The following is a 14,881-nucleotide window of genomic DNA, read 5'->3' on the forward strand; positions in this document are numbered from 1 at the left end:
TGCTCTGTACTAACTCCCTCCCCTACTCCTCCCAACCACCCTTTTTCTCTTCCCCATTCCTCACAAAACTCCCAAATACCTTTCTCTGTCTCCTGTCACGCTCATCCATCATACTCATTCATTCTTACATTTCTTCAATTTAGCATTCAGCATACCCCAATTTCAGCAGTAAGAAATGATGAAATCCTTGGATATTTTATTAATTATTTTCCCCCTTCTCATTGAATCATCAAATTCCAAGTAGCTCATTCCTTTCTCTGTCACTGCCGACTGTAGATATAATTACCCTGTGGCTGCCTGTCCGTCCATGAGTGTTCTATAAAAAGCACTCGGGACAGGACGAAAGGTCTCTGAACGAGCAGCGTTCTGGAAAAGAACATCGTCACAAAGGCGTCGAGCAGTAATCGATTTTTAAACATTTTTTATTTCAATTGAACAAAGAGAAGAAAACTTTGAGCCGTGGATATGTCACAGTTACAGGTGAACAAGGGGGAGGTGGTGGATAAAGCATCTCTTTTCCAGAGATCACAGTCCATGGCTGCACGGACGAACCATCTCGTGGAGACTATGGACCAACTCGAAACTCGGTGAGTGACTGACGGTCTCTGCGTTCATGGTGAAGCTTACAACTACAACTTGTAACATTTATAATAAGACTTAGAAAAGTTTGTTTTCACTTGATGGATTACTTCCTGAAGACTATCTTCCCAATCTCAATAAGTCTCGACCATTCAGTGAGTGATGACTCAAACTTCAAAAAGACCATCTATTTATAATGTACACAAATATGGCAAAATCCATCGCCCCTCTCTCCCCCTGTTTATGGCCATGTATACTTTATACACACACACACACACACACACACACACACACACACACACACACACACACACACACACACACACCTCTTCCCTCCCCTTCCTCCAATCTCGTACCAACTTATTTCGCTTCTCTATCCACTGCTGCCACACCATCATCCCACCTATCATACAATTTTTTTTTTAGCCCATCCCTTGTGCGTAGTTGGAAAACTCTTCCATATAATCCAAGTGTTAAATGTAGTTGCGTGTTCGTGCAGAGTGGAGGCGCTACGTGACCAGGCATCAGCCATGGAGCAAGAGAAAGAGACCCTGCTGGAGATGTTACACGGAGTCCAGAGCTGCCAAGACATACGCAACATCAGTGACGGTAAGGATGGATGTCACCCACCAGGGGTTCCATGCATGTTATTTGAATATAACCTGATTTTCTGCAATTGGGGCTCATTCTTTGTATTTGTCCTGGATGATCATAAAACATTATACCTCATAGAATCTGTAGGAAAAGCAATTATGTCCATCGAGCTCGATTCTTATATAGGAACCTCAGATTTATGTCACAGCAGCATCACAATTATGAAAAAGCTTCATTCCATCTACTTGTGAACCCAACAATATTAAGATTGATGGTTGTTTCATGGCAAGTCAGTGGGATGTCGACTTTTGGAGGAACAGTGCTCGTATAACTGCCTGAGTGAGTAAACCTTCAGTCACAGCTTATTATGGAAAACACTCAACAATGACCCATATATGGTGGTACACAGGTGAACGTGAAGAACTGAACGTGACGGCTGAGCGGCTCATTAATCGTGTGCTCACTGTGGACATCTCGCTGGAGACGGTGCGAGACCAGCAACAGGAGGAGTCTCTCAACAAAGCCATGGAAATCCTCGACGAGGCAGCACTACGCCTAAAAAAGGATATGGATGGGTCCAAGAGGTGCCTAAGTACACTGCTTCAAGCCTGCCTTCCAGATGAAGGTGAGGCAGGTGGTACAGTCACCCGGGGTCCGATTGACCAGAAATTCCAGTCGCTGGTCATTGGATGTGCACTCGAGGATCAGAAGAAGATACGTAAGAGGCTCAGCATGTTGACACGAATCACAGATAACACTGACCGCTCAATTCGCCTCCTGGACCATCAGTACAACAAGGGCTTGCATGGCCGGCGCGTTAACAGCTGAACAGACAAACATTATTTACTGCTGACAGTACAGGCACACCCATTATTCCCTATCTCGTCATACATTTTGCACCGAGCGCTTTACGACTGTCACAAATTATATTTGAGCTTTTTCAAGAAAATAAACGTTACTGAAAGATTTTCTTTGTGATTTGAAATTATGATACGAGTACAATGTCTTTAAGCTTTAAGTTGAGAGATGGCACAAAGGCCAGAAACCCACCTGTTGAACAGCTCAACCAAGGGTTGACCAAGGTCTATGGAAAATATATCTTATGCAACGACAGGCACATGTGCCGCCATCCACAAATTAACATTTCCTGAAAGATGAGGCTTTTTCACTCACACCTTCACTTTTTGAGCATGCCATGGTGAAACGAAGACCTTCAAGCAGCCTGTGAGTTATCAGAAAGCTCATTGCAGCGACCTGAGTCTGTAAATGAGCACCAGAGATGGTACAACCTTTGGTGAACTATCGAGATTCAAAGAACCAGAAAGGAGGTTGTTATAATTTATGTGATCAGATATTTCTGTTTTCCAGCATGTTTTAATTACACACAAGCTCTGTTCACAGAACGTTTCATTTATTACAGCAAAAACCAGGCAGCACAAAATATTGATATTCCCAAACAGTTCATACAGCTATTCCTCCCACAGAGCAATATTAACGACACAACATGTACAGCAGCTAATGTTCTATCTAAAAAAAAAAAACAAACAAACTCGTGAGCATTGTTATCAAAGCATGAGGGTCATGATGCAAACAGGTGAGTAGGGCCAAGGAATGATCAACACAGACATTCGTGACTGTGATTCGTGTACCGGCCTTCTCTATTGTTATCAAATGTTGCCTTTCTTTCAATTTTTATTCATCTGACCCTCTTCCCCTCTCATATGAAGCAGAAGGGTTAAACTGAATATGAAAGTTGAACCATATTGGAAAGTGAAACCGTATTTTGATATTCAAATTTATCAAGGACACTTTGTTCACCAATTTTGTTTTGCGAGATCAAATGTCAGTGCTAGGGAGTATTGTGTAATCAAAGGCCTCTGTAATTTTCGATAGAACAGATATTGTTGAGGCTGGCAGGATGGCCTAGATGTATGCACACTCGCCTCTAAGCTATGTGGCCTGGGTTTGAATCTCGGCCCAGCTATAAACTGTCATCCCGGTGTTTCACAGGTAGGGTGATTCATCAATGGTGTTTGCTGTCCCTCAGATGGACATCAAACTGGGCGTAGCATCTGCCGGCATTAGTGAGTGGATGTTAAAGATCTCACGGTCTCCTTCGTGAAGAGTAGGCAAGCTATCGCTGACACCCTGAACAAATTACAAATTCCTACCCTAACTTCCTGAGTCAAAGTGGCAACCCATCCATGATTGTAGCCTAGTAATTGCTTCGGCAGCACCAACGCTCTGCAAAGAGTATGGTACATGATGATGATGATGATGATGATGAGATATTGTTCACAGAAGGGTAAGTAAATCAAATAATGTTTTCCCAGATACTTTGTTGAAATTATATATCTTGGAGAGATAAAAACGAGTCCAAATGTTTTTATGCTTGTAAACTTAAACTGCCTTCTGCGTACGGTGTGATGGTGATGACTTGGGAATGGGACGGAAAGCGAATTGGATGTTCCCATCACAAACGGATGTCATAGACATAGAGGATCATGGCATCAGCGCGATATAATTTGTGCTGTTTCACTGATAGACAAGCATGATGATTCCATCAACTTCCTATTTAATACACAAAACATTTTTTTTTCCCGATTTAAACAACGTTAACTGTTTACTTATGTCCTGAGACTTGCAACAAACTGCAATCTGCATGCAACGTCATAACATGTGAAATACTGCAATATACTGGAATATTTCACGTCACTATATAAAAATATGGCATCGAAGCGCTGCGCTCAGCGCAAAAGAAAAACACAAAAAGAAACAACACTACATCTAATCCAGCACAACTAAATAGCAAGCAAAGAAAATATTGTTTACTTGGCAATCTTTGGGGTGGAGGAAGTAGCGGTAAGAGTTGGAGAAGCCAACAAGAGTTTTCCAAAATCAAATATGGAGACAGCGCCGGACTGATATTCTTTCACGGTTTCCTCATCCACCAGTCCGTCCTCAATGGCTTTGTTCACATCAAACTTGCGTCCCGAACACTTGTCCACAAGCATTAAGCTCGTGTCTCCATCACTAAGCTGAACCTTAATTTCTTCCCATTCGCATTCCTCGGCTGCCAAACTTAAGTACAGCTGGTCATCCAAAATTCCTTTTTTGAAGGCTTCCTCTACTGTGAGCTCTATTTGGCTGTCTGGGTCCAGCACTATCTTGCGCCTCTGAAGTGTGTTGCTCTCTCGTTCTCCGGGTTCCCACTTCAGCACCAGGAACCTGCACCCCGTTTTTGAGTCGATCACGCATTGCTCCATGAGCTCCAGGTAACTTACGTTCTCGTCTGTGTTGGGATCCACAAAACCTTTCATCGCCTCACTTGGGTTGGACAAGATGTTCTTCATCTTTTCGTCGAACAATCCACGCTTGATGGCCACCTCCATCGGAAGTCGATGGCTTGTTTTGTGGTCTATTATGCCACCGGTGGCCAGCTGTGCCTCCAGCAGACGGATACCTCGCTCATGCACCACAAAGCCCTTGCACATTGACTCAAACAACGAGATCTTATCACCAGTATAGTAGTCTTTGTAGCAAGTCACAGCTCGCTCAGCTGAAAGCAGCTTGTCATGATACTCTGAAACAATGACCCCATTTGTGATTGCCTCGTCCACCGTTAGGTTGAGGTTGTTAACTGGATCTATTATAAAGCCTGTGGCTGCTTGGGCTTCCAATAGGAGCATTCCAGTTTTGTACTTGATTAACCCTTTCCTGATGGCAGTGCTTATGGACATCTTTTCTTTGGTTTTCTCGTGGATAAACCCTGCAATGCATCCAGTGCCTTCCATATAGTCTTTGATGGACTTTGATACTTCTTCTACAGACTTTACTCCTCTAACGACTTCACGCAAAGTTCTCTCATCGAGCACCAATGAATCTAAAAGCTCTTCAGCTGTTACATCATTACGAAGTCCTTTAAATTTAAGAGCCTTTTTAGCCTTTTCTACTTCGTGGTCCTCAATGATGCCTGCAATTTTTTCCATCAGTTCACGTGTTGTGATTTTTCCAGACTCGTAGTCTTGGAGCAACTCTTGTGACCTGTTTTGCTCGATTCTCGTGCTGCCGAGAATTTCTGACATCGAAAGCTTTTTACCGGCCTCGTCTCCAAATTTGATTTCGATGCCAACTTCATCGAGTCGTTTCATCTTGTCTGATTTTGGTAAATCTTCCCTGTCAGATTTTATTATTATTACCCTGTCCTCTCTCAATGACTCAACCTCCACCATCACATCCTCTCCTTCTTTGGATTTCACCTCCACATTTTCTATTTCCTTCATTGTGATGATTATATCATGGGTAATTAAGGGCATTCCCTTTGCCACTTTTTGTTCTGAAAGTGGAAGAAGAAGCAACCCAGTTCCATAATCTTTCAGACATCGTTGCATGAGCTCCTGGTATGTAACATCCTCCCCTGTATTAGGGTCGGTGTAGCTCTTGACGTTCTCACTTGGGTCAGAGAGCAGCCTGTTCACGTTCTCATCAAATATTTCACGAGTGTATGCCACTGTCACGGGCAGCCGGTAACTACCCAACGGGTCAATTATTCCTCCAGTAGCGAGCTGAGCTTCCAGTAGACGAATTCCACGGTCTTTTATTATCATTTCTTTCTTGATCGCTTCAAATAATGATATGGTCTTAGCTGAGTAGGGGTCCTGAAATCCTTTCACAGCATGCTCAGCTGAAATAAGTTTTTCCTTGTGTTCTAACCCTATCAAGCCAGCTATCACTGCTTCTTCCACTGAAAACTTCTCATTCTTCACTGGATCTATGAGATACCCTGTGGCAGCTTGAGCTTCCAACAATTCCAACCCTATTCCAGGTCTTATGAGACCTTCCTTCATGGCATTGTAAAATGACATGTTTTCTTTTGTGGCCTCCACGTATGTACCAGCAATGCTCACTGTTCCATCCAGGTAAGACTTAACCAAAGGTAGTACATCATCAATACTTTTCTTACCCTCCCGCACATTGTTTGCTGTTGGTTCATCCAGGATGCGTGCCGCAACAAGGTCTTCCAGCCTCACCTGTTGACGCAGGCCTGGGAAAGTGGGAACGGGCTGTTTGGAAGCCTCAAACGCTTTTGCATAAATTATTTCTGCGATTTGGGTCTTGACAATGTCTATCGTAATTTCACCACGTTTGTAGTCGAGAATCATTTTGTTTTTGACCTCCTCATCAATGAAACCAGAGTTAAAAACTTTCTCGAGGGTCACTCTTTCACCACCAAATTTCACCTCCGGAAGTCTCACCGTAGTTTTTTTCAATGCCTCTGAAACATCTTTATTGGTTTTCATGAAATCTTCCATTTCTGGAACTTTTATGTCAGGAATTTCTGGCTCTTTAACAATCATGATTGACTCTTTCTGAGAGAGGCTTAATCTCTGCTCTTTCACATCACGTCCAAACGGAAGTAAGTACAAGCCTGTTTGATCATCAACAATACACCGTTGTAACAGTTCACAATATGACAGGTTTTCTTTTGTGTTGGGGTCAAAGAAACCCTTGTTATCATCTCCGGGGTTTTCAAGAAGCATTTGCATGTCTTTGTCAAATAGGCCACGGATGTAGGCCACCTCTAGGGGAAGACGATGGCTTGCATGAGGGTCAATAATCCCTCCAGTAGCGATTTGAGCATCCAGCAGACGGATTGCATGATTTTTCATGATAAGTCCCTTTTTCATTGCTTGAAACACGGATATGGTTTTTCCCGTATACGGGTCTTTGTAACCAGTGAGGGCACGTTCCGCTGCAAGGAGTTTCTCCTTATGTTCCCATCCCACCAGACCAGCCCGCACCGCTTCCTCAACAGTGAACATCTGGTTCTTCACTGGATCAATCACATAACCTGTGGCTGCTTGGGCTTCTAGCAGCACAAGACCTGAACCAGGTCTGATCAACCCTTTCTTAATGGCATTGTAGATGGAAACCCTTTCCTTTGTACCTTCGACTAGAAGTCCAGCAATACTCCTGGAACCATCCAAGTAAGACTTTAGCAATGACTTTACTTCCTCTGCTGTTTTAACACCAACTATCACTTGATTTGCTGTTTGTTGATCTATAATGTGAGATGATAGGAGATCAGTGGTTGAAACATTTTGGCGAAGGCCAGGAAAAGTTGGAACAGGTTGTTGGACTCCTTGAAAAAACAATCTATCAATGATCTCAGTTACTCGAGAGATAAGCATATCAACAGTGATTTTCCTCATTCTTAAATCTGCCATTAACATATCACTTATTTCTTGATCAATTATATTTGATTCCATAACTTCCTTCAATGACATCTCGCTTTCACCAAATCTAGAATCGGGCATTTTTAGTCGAATTTTTTGCATGGTCTGCAGAAGTCCCTGTTCAGATTTAGATAAAGATTTGTCAGAACTTATGTAACTTTCTGAAAGCCTTTTGTTGAGTGGAATACCTGGAGCGGGTACTTGTGTTGTATCATGTGCCACCGTGTCTAGAATTTCGAGGATTTTATTGACAAAGGTATCAATTGTTATTTTCCCATGTCTGTAGTCTTCCACCAATTCCCTTCTTGTTTCAGATCTTATGATGTCAGAATTAAGTACTTCATTCATAGACTGTTCCCTTCCAATGTACTGGCCCTCTGGTCGTCTTATTTTAATTTTTTCCAAAGAATTAAAAATGTCTTGGTCTGTTTTGATTGTTTTTTCCATTATAATTGGCGTGCTTGGTCTTTCCAATGGAATAAAGACGTCGGTTTGTTGTTTTAATTTTGACTTTAATGGAAGCAAAACAAGACCTGTAATTGGGTCTGTGACACACCTCTTCATCAACTCTGCGTAGGTAAGATTATCTTCTGTGTTTGGATCAAAAAACCCCTTTGTGGCATCAGTAGGATTGGACAAGATCCTTTTCAGGTTATTGCTGAGCAGTCCACGACTGCAGGCCACATCAATGGGAAGTCTGTGACTCGCTCGTGGGTCAATGATTCCTCCCGTGGCAAGTTGGGCCTCCAGAAGATGAATGGCTTGGGCTGTCGCAACTAGTCCTTTATTCATTGCCTCAAATAAAGAGATGGTTTTTCCTGTGTGCGGATCTCGATATCCTGTCAGTGCTTGCTCAGCCATAAGCAACTTGTCTTTGTGCTGCAACCCTACAAGTCCAACACGAACTGCATCCTCAACAGTATATTTCTGGTTTCTCACAGGATCAATAATGTAGCCAGTGGCTGCTTGGGCTTCCATTAATACCAATCCTAATCCGGGTTTGATCAGCCCCCTCTTCATTGCATTGAAAATGGACACTTTCTCCTTGCTGCCTTCCACTGTAAGACCAGCGATGCTGCTTGAGCCTACCAGATAGGTATTAATCAGTGGGCTTACTTCCTCTACAGTTTTGATACCCTCTAACAGTTGCTTAGCTACTTGCTGGTCTATGATGTGACTGTCCGCTAAATCAGTGACAGACACACGTCGACGGAGACCGGGAAACATTGGCAAGGATCGCTGAGCTATTTCACGTGCTTTGGCGTCAATAATTTCAGTGACCCTTCCAAGGACAATATTGATGGAGATCTTCCCCAATGTGAAATCTACAATTAGCATTTTCTTTATTTCAGGCTCCAGAATAACAGAATCAATAACTTCCTTCAAGGTCATTTCTTTTCCTCCTAACACTGCTTCAGGCATTTTCAGCCTAATGTTCTTCAATTCCTGCGTAACTTCTTGTGCAGTTTTAAACAATGGTTGTTCTTCAGGACCAGGAACACCTTGAGAATTTTTTCCATGCATTGCTGGAGAAGGCCATTCTGCAGCCTGAGCGGTGAGCGTGTTAATGATGTCAGCACTTTTGTCAATCACATCATCAATGCTGATTTTACCTTGCCTGTAATCTTCAAGCAGGTTTTTCCTTGCTTCATAGTTTATAATTCCTTTGTCAAAAAGCTCTTTCATGGACATTTCAGTTCCCCCAAATCGAGGAATTGGCAATCTGATCCTTATTTTTTCAAGCACTTCTGATATTTCTTTATCAGTTTTCATAGTCCTGGAGATTTTATCCGGTGTGGCAACTTTCGGCACTGGGTGTTGAGATATTTTGTTCGCCTTTGCGTCAATCAATTCAGTCACTCGATTGAGTAGAATATCGAAAGATATTTTCCCCGATTTTAAATTGTCCAACAGTGTTTTCTTGTCTTTTGCTTCAATTATTCCAGAATCAAAAACTTCACTCATGGAGAGTACCTTTCCATGGAATCCAGATTCAGGAAGTTTCAACATAGTGTTCCTCAACATGTGCGTGAGTTCCTGCGTTTCATTTGCGGCATGTTGTTGAGCTTGTTTATCAATAAGTTCAACAATTTTGTTGATGACCATTTCAATATTGATGCTTCCTTGCTTGTAGTCTTCTGCAAGCTTTCTTTTTACTTCAGCTTCAATGATTCCGGCATTGAAAACCTCAATCACAAACATTTCTTTCCCACCATATTTTGCAACTGGCAATTTGATTTTAATCTTTTCAAGGGACTGCCAGAATTCTTGGTCGGTTCTACCTTTCCTTGTCCACGTCGGTGTGCTCGGGCACTGACGTGCAGCCACTGGTTCCATATGTTGTTTTGTCTGTTTTCTGATTTGAAAAAAAAGGAGGCCTGTATTTGGATCCTTGATGCATCGCTTCATCAGCTCCAAGTAAGTGATGTTTTCATCTGTATTTGGGTCAAAGAAGCCCTTGGCTTCATTGCTTAGGCTGGAAAACATTTTGGCCATCCTCTCATCAAAAAGACCACGCACATAAGCCACCTCCAGCGGAAGGCGCAAACTGACTTTTGGGTCGATTATTCCTCCGGTGGCTATTTGTGCCTCCAGCAGACGAATGCCAAGATCTTTCATGATGAGGCGTTTCTGCATTGCTTGGTACAATGATATGGTTTTCCCAGTGTATGGGTCCTTATATCCTGTAACTGCTTGTTCAGCTAGCACAAGTTTGGTCTTGTGTTCTCGTGCAACAATTCCATTCTGCACTGCATCATCCAGTGAAAACATCCGGTTTCTTATAGGATCGATGATGCTTCCTGTAGCAGCTTGAACCTCCAAGAGCATCAGTCCTGTTGTGGGTTTTATCAGGGCTTTCTTCATGGCCGTATCAATGGTCATCTTCTCATTTGTGCCTTCAACCAAAATACCAGCAATGCTTGAAGTTCCATCAGTGTAGGTTTTCATCAAAAGCTTCAGTTCATCCATCGTAATTTTACCCTCTACCAGCTGCTTAGTTGTTTGCTCATCGATAATGCGTGCAGCCAAAAGATCATTTATGGACACTTGGTGACGAAGTCCAGCGAATGCAGGAGATTCCCTCAGGGCTATTTCATTTGCCCTAGTATCAATTATCTGTGTGACTTGGGATATCAGTTGATCTGCAGACATCTTTCCTGATCTGAAGTCTGTCATCAATGTGTTCTTAGTTGGCATATCAATTATTTTCGATTCAAAAACCTCTCTCAGTGTCATCTCTCTCCCAGCAAATCCAGAAACTGGCATCTTCAAGCGGATTTTTTGTAAAGTTTGAATAAGTTCTTGTTCAGTTTTGGGTGCTTGCTGTACATTTGCACTTTGCTCATGTATGGACTCATATGCTATGCCATTAATAACTTCGATAACTTTCGTCACAACTGCCTCAATGTCAATTCTCCCACATTTGTAATCTTCAATAAGACTTTTTCTCATTTGATAGGGAATGATGTCTTTTGTGAAAAGTTCATTCAACGATATCTTTTGACCATCAAATCTTGCTTCTGGCATTTTCAAAACAATTTCTTGGAAATCTTGCCTTATTTGGCTCTCTGTTTTGACCGATCTGCTGGAATCTTGGGCATATCGCGAGTTTGGAATGGAACTACTCGAATCGGAATATGTCGTTGCATCGTTTTTCAGAAATTTTGAATTTTCAACTCTTGCTTCTTCCATCTGAGATTTATAAGCCACTTTATTTGCTGTACTTCCGTTAGTTGTACACTTAAAAGGCAGCAATAGAAAGCCGGTATCAGGGTCTACAATGCATCTACTCAACATTTCACTGTATGTGAGGTTCTCCTGTGTGTTCGGATCAACATACCCCCTCGTGTCATCGCTCGGATGTAAAAGGATCCTGTTCATCTCCTCGTTGAAAAGTCCTCTGCTGTAGGCCACCTCCAAAGGAAGTCGGTGGCTGGCTTCAGAGTCAATGATTCCTCCAGTAGCAATCTGAACCGCCAGAAGGCGAAGTCCATGTTGTTTCAACATTAGCCCTTTTTCAATGAACTTGAACAACGACAGGATTTCTCCAGTAGCCGGTTCCTTGTATCCTGTTGCCGCACGTTCAGCCAGCATCAGTTTGTCCTTGTACTCCAGACCAATGACCTTTTTTTTGACAGCATCTTCCACACTCAACTTTAAATTGTTCACAGGGTCGATTATGAACCCAGTTGCTGCTTGAGCTTCCAAGAGTATTAAACCAGTTCCTGGTCTCAGGTATCCTTTCCGCAAGGCAGCGTAAATAGGCATTTTTTCTTTTTTTTCGTCATGATAGAGTCCAGCAATCGAACTTGTTCCATGAAGTACCTTCTCAATCTTGTGTTTTATCTCCTCAGGTTTCATAGTTCCCCTGATAATTGCAGATGCGGTTGCTTCATCTATAATCTTGGCGCTCACCAGCTCATCAACCATCACCTCCTTTCTCAAACCTTGAAATGTCTTGGAGGTATTCGTTGTCTTTGTGGCTTCCAAAGCTTGAAGCACGCTGTTTTTCAGGATCATCAGAGACATTTTTCCCGTTTTATATGCATTCAATAGATCCAAATGAACTTGTTTTTGAAGAATATTGGTGGAGAAAATCTCATGAAGAGATAAAATCTTCCCTGCAAACTTCCCTCTTTGTATTTTAACTGTTGTTTTTTCGAAAGTTCTTTCTATTTCCTCATCATTTTGTTTGATTTTCTGAATTATATTCTCTCCAAGCTGCTGCAATGTTAACTGACCCATGCTAAAAGCTGCCATCAGCCTTTGACTCTCCTGTGCAGGTAAATGTTCAGAGTGCAGCACATCCCAAATCGGCAGAGGCTGCAGTTTTGGTGATATCATGAGCTTTGTAGTTTTCAAGGTCTCATTAATATCCAGTGTATGATTTGCACTCCCATTGTCAACCACTTGCTGAAAAAGAAGAGGAACATATCAGTAAAATTGTTTTTTAACATTAAAAAAATGGCCAGTTCTGTTTAATTGGCCTGCTGGAAAAAATACATTGTTGCATTTGAAAATTGAGGGGCTTAACCTATTTCCACTAGACTGTACAGAACACAAGCTCTCAGAATTTTTAATCAATCAGAACTCACAATAGCATATGCTTTGCCCACCTAATGAGTCTAATCCAGCTTGTGTAGTGGTAAATGGGCTGTAGTATTACATACCTGATGAAGAGCAGAATACAGCAAAGACAGGTATGTTACAATTGACTTTTCATCTGGCTGGTCAACATTCACGTCTGCAAAGAGTAAAAATAGAAGAAATCATTATTTATTAACGTTGAACATTTTAATGTCATTATACTGTATTAATAATCTGTACGGTTCAACAATTACCCTCTGCGTCTAATAGTTTTGGCACCCCAAGATTCTTTGCTGCAACTTCAAAAGCCATTTCCAAGTTCTGCTGATTGCTTCGTTTAGCTACGTCTTCAATCTGTACAAGAGCAGGTCTGTGGGTTGAGAGCAGAAAAAGAGTAGTTCAGTGATAATTTTTGATAGAAGATCTAGGCTCGTGGAAGAGAGGGGTGACAGAGGGTATAAAGGCAACACATTGACAGGGAGTAGCACAATGTGGCAACAGTCGAAGAAGAGCCATGCAATTAAGCTGACATGAGCATACTTGAAAAATTAAGAATTACTGTGAAGCTCAAAATATTTAATGTCTGGGAAAACATAATTCACATTTTCTTGAACAAGACAGCTACAGGCATAATTCATAACTATGTTTAAAATTTCATTCCTTCTTGTTGAGAGATTAACCTCAAATGTGATAATTTACAAGTGCTGAAGGCAAGAGTATATGTTTCTTTGAGTTGTTTTTTTCCATGCAAAAGATTAAAAAAAATTTTTTGCTGAACACACGTACAGATGTCAAGGCCTTCCTGAACTGCCGTTTTCAACAAATTAAAAGCAAAATGATAAAATAACAAAACAATCACCAAATGGCATATTGTAACCTCATTTAAATGAATGTGTGAGCATCTCTCCAGAATGATGGGACTCAACCTCAAGATGAAGATTTTTTAAGTTACTTTTGTCTCTCAGTACTGGTTCAGTATGACTTGGCTGGCAGAATGGCCGAGCAGTACACACACTTGCCTCTAATCTGTCTCACCTGGGTTTGAATCTTGGCCCAGCTATAAACCATCATCATGGTGTCTCTGTCATCCCAGTGAGTCATCAATGTGTGTACCGTCCCTCAGATGGACGTTAAACCGGACGTCCCATCTGCTGACATTAGTTGGTGGACGTTAAGAATATCACGGTGTCTTTCGCAAAGAGTAGGTGAGCTATCGCTGTCACCATTACCAAATTACAAATTCCTGCCCTAATCTAGAGGACATTGCATCAGTGGAACACCCATTCCCTCAGCCAATGATGCTAACCTACAGGTTTGTTTTGCATATGAAAGGAGTAGGACAGGGTGTTCCAAAAAGACCTGGATACTTTGGTTGTTAATATATTAAGAACCACAAACGATACGATGATACCCTTTGGTTTATATGATACAGAAACTCATAAAGTTTTATGCACACAATCCATACACTTCAATGTAGGCTCCGTTTGTCACGCGCAGGACAACAAGGCGGTACATGAGTTCTTTCCATGTTCAGCTCAGCATGTTTGCATCCACCAGTGCACATACAGCTGTGATCCAAACACGAAGATCCTGCAGGTTTGCCACCTTGGTGTTGGAGACATCATCTTTGACAAGCCCCCACCGAAATAAAAGTCAAGGGGGGGTTATGTCTGATGATAATGGGGGCCAGGCGGTTCGTCTGTCTCGGCCAACCCAGCGAACTGAATATTTTTCATTCAGGATGGCTTGAATGACTAAGGCTCAGTGATGGGGAGCGCCGTCCTGTTGAAAAATTAAATCGGGTTGCAGGTCTTCAATCTATGGGAAGGTGAATCCTTCCAAGATGTTCATGTAAATTGTTTAGGTCACTATATCCTTTGTAAAGAAAAACGGACCCACCAAGTGCTCATGGAGAAGGCCACACCACACATTGACTTTTAGACTGTCGTGTATGTGTTCAATGACCACGTGGGGGTTTACAGAGCCCTAGATCCTTACGCTGTGCCAGTCGGCCTTCCCCAATACATGAAAGTAAGCTTCGTCTGTAAACATGACCTTTTTCAGGCAATCTTCGTTATCCTCTATGCGACTGAGCATTTCCAAGGCAAATGCCTTGCGTTTGGGTCCATCATTTGGTTTAAGTTCCTGCAGAATCTGCACCTTTGAGGCAGAAAGCTTCAGTCTTTTATGCAAAATCTTGTGTACAGTGGTGGATGGTAGTCCCAGTTCTATGGATGCACATCGGATTGATTTTCTGGGACTTTCTTGAAATGATTCACGCACTCATTCAACATCTGCTGCACTTGTACTTGGTTGACCAGTACTTTTTGTTTCTGAAAACTTCCAGTCTCCTTAAATCAATGAACCATTCGACATACAAAACT

The 14,881-nt window shown here is 42.1% G+C and overlaps 2 protein-coding genes across 2 annotated transcripts in view; one reads left to right on the forward strand and one right to left on the reverse strand.

Moving 5' to 3' along the window:
• On the forward strand, positions 1-2,140 carry BAG2 (BAG cochaperone 2). Its single transcript, XM_085846733.1, has 3 exons — positions 1-587; positions 1,079-1,188; positions 1,583-2,140. The coding sequence occupies exons 1-3, from the start codon at positions 466-468 to the stop codon at positions 1,999-2,001; spliced, it is 651 nt and encodes a 216-aa protein (XP_085702859.1). The 5' UTR covers positions 1-465; the 3' UTR covers positions 2,002-2,140.
• A 427-nt stretch (positions 2,141-2,567) lies between these two features.
• The window catches only part of LOC147017265 (epiplakin-like), a 52,540-nt gene continuing 40,226 nt past the window's right edge, over positions 2,568-14,881 (reverse strand). The window contains exons 7-9 of the mRNA XM_085846730.1: positions 12,752-12,867; positions 12,581-12,654; positions 2,568-12,323 (exon numbers count right to left, since the gene is read on the reverse strand). Coding sequence (XP_085702856.1) covers positions 4,002-12,323; positions 12,581-12,654; positions 12,752-12,867 — 8,512 coding nt within the window. The 3' untranslated portion in view covers positions 2,568-4,001. The remainder of the gene's footprint in view (positions 12,324-12,580; positions 12,655-12,751; positions 12,868-14,881) is intronic.

The sequence above is a fragment of the Eptatretus burgeri genome, chromosome 11, assembly GCF_056783735.1.
Source record: "Eptatretus burgeri isolate ZD-2024b chromosome 11, Ebu_testis_v1, whole genome shotgun sequence".
Taxonomy (NCBI): Eukaryota; Metazoa; Chordata; class Myxini; order Myxiniformes; family Myxinidae; genus Eptatretus; species Eptatretus burgeri.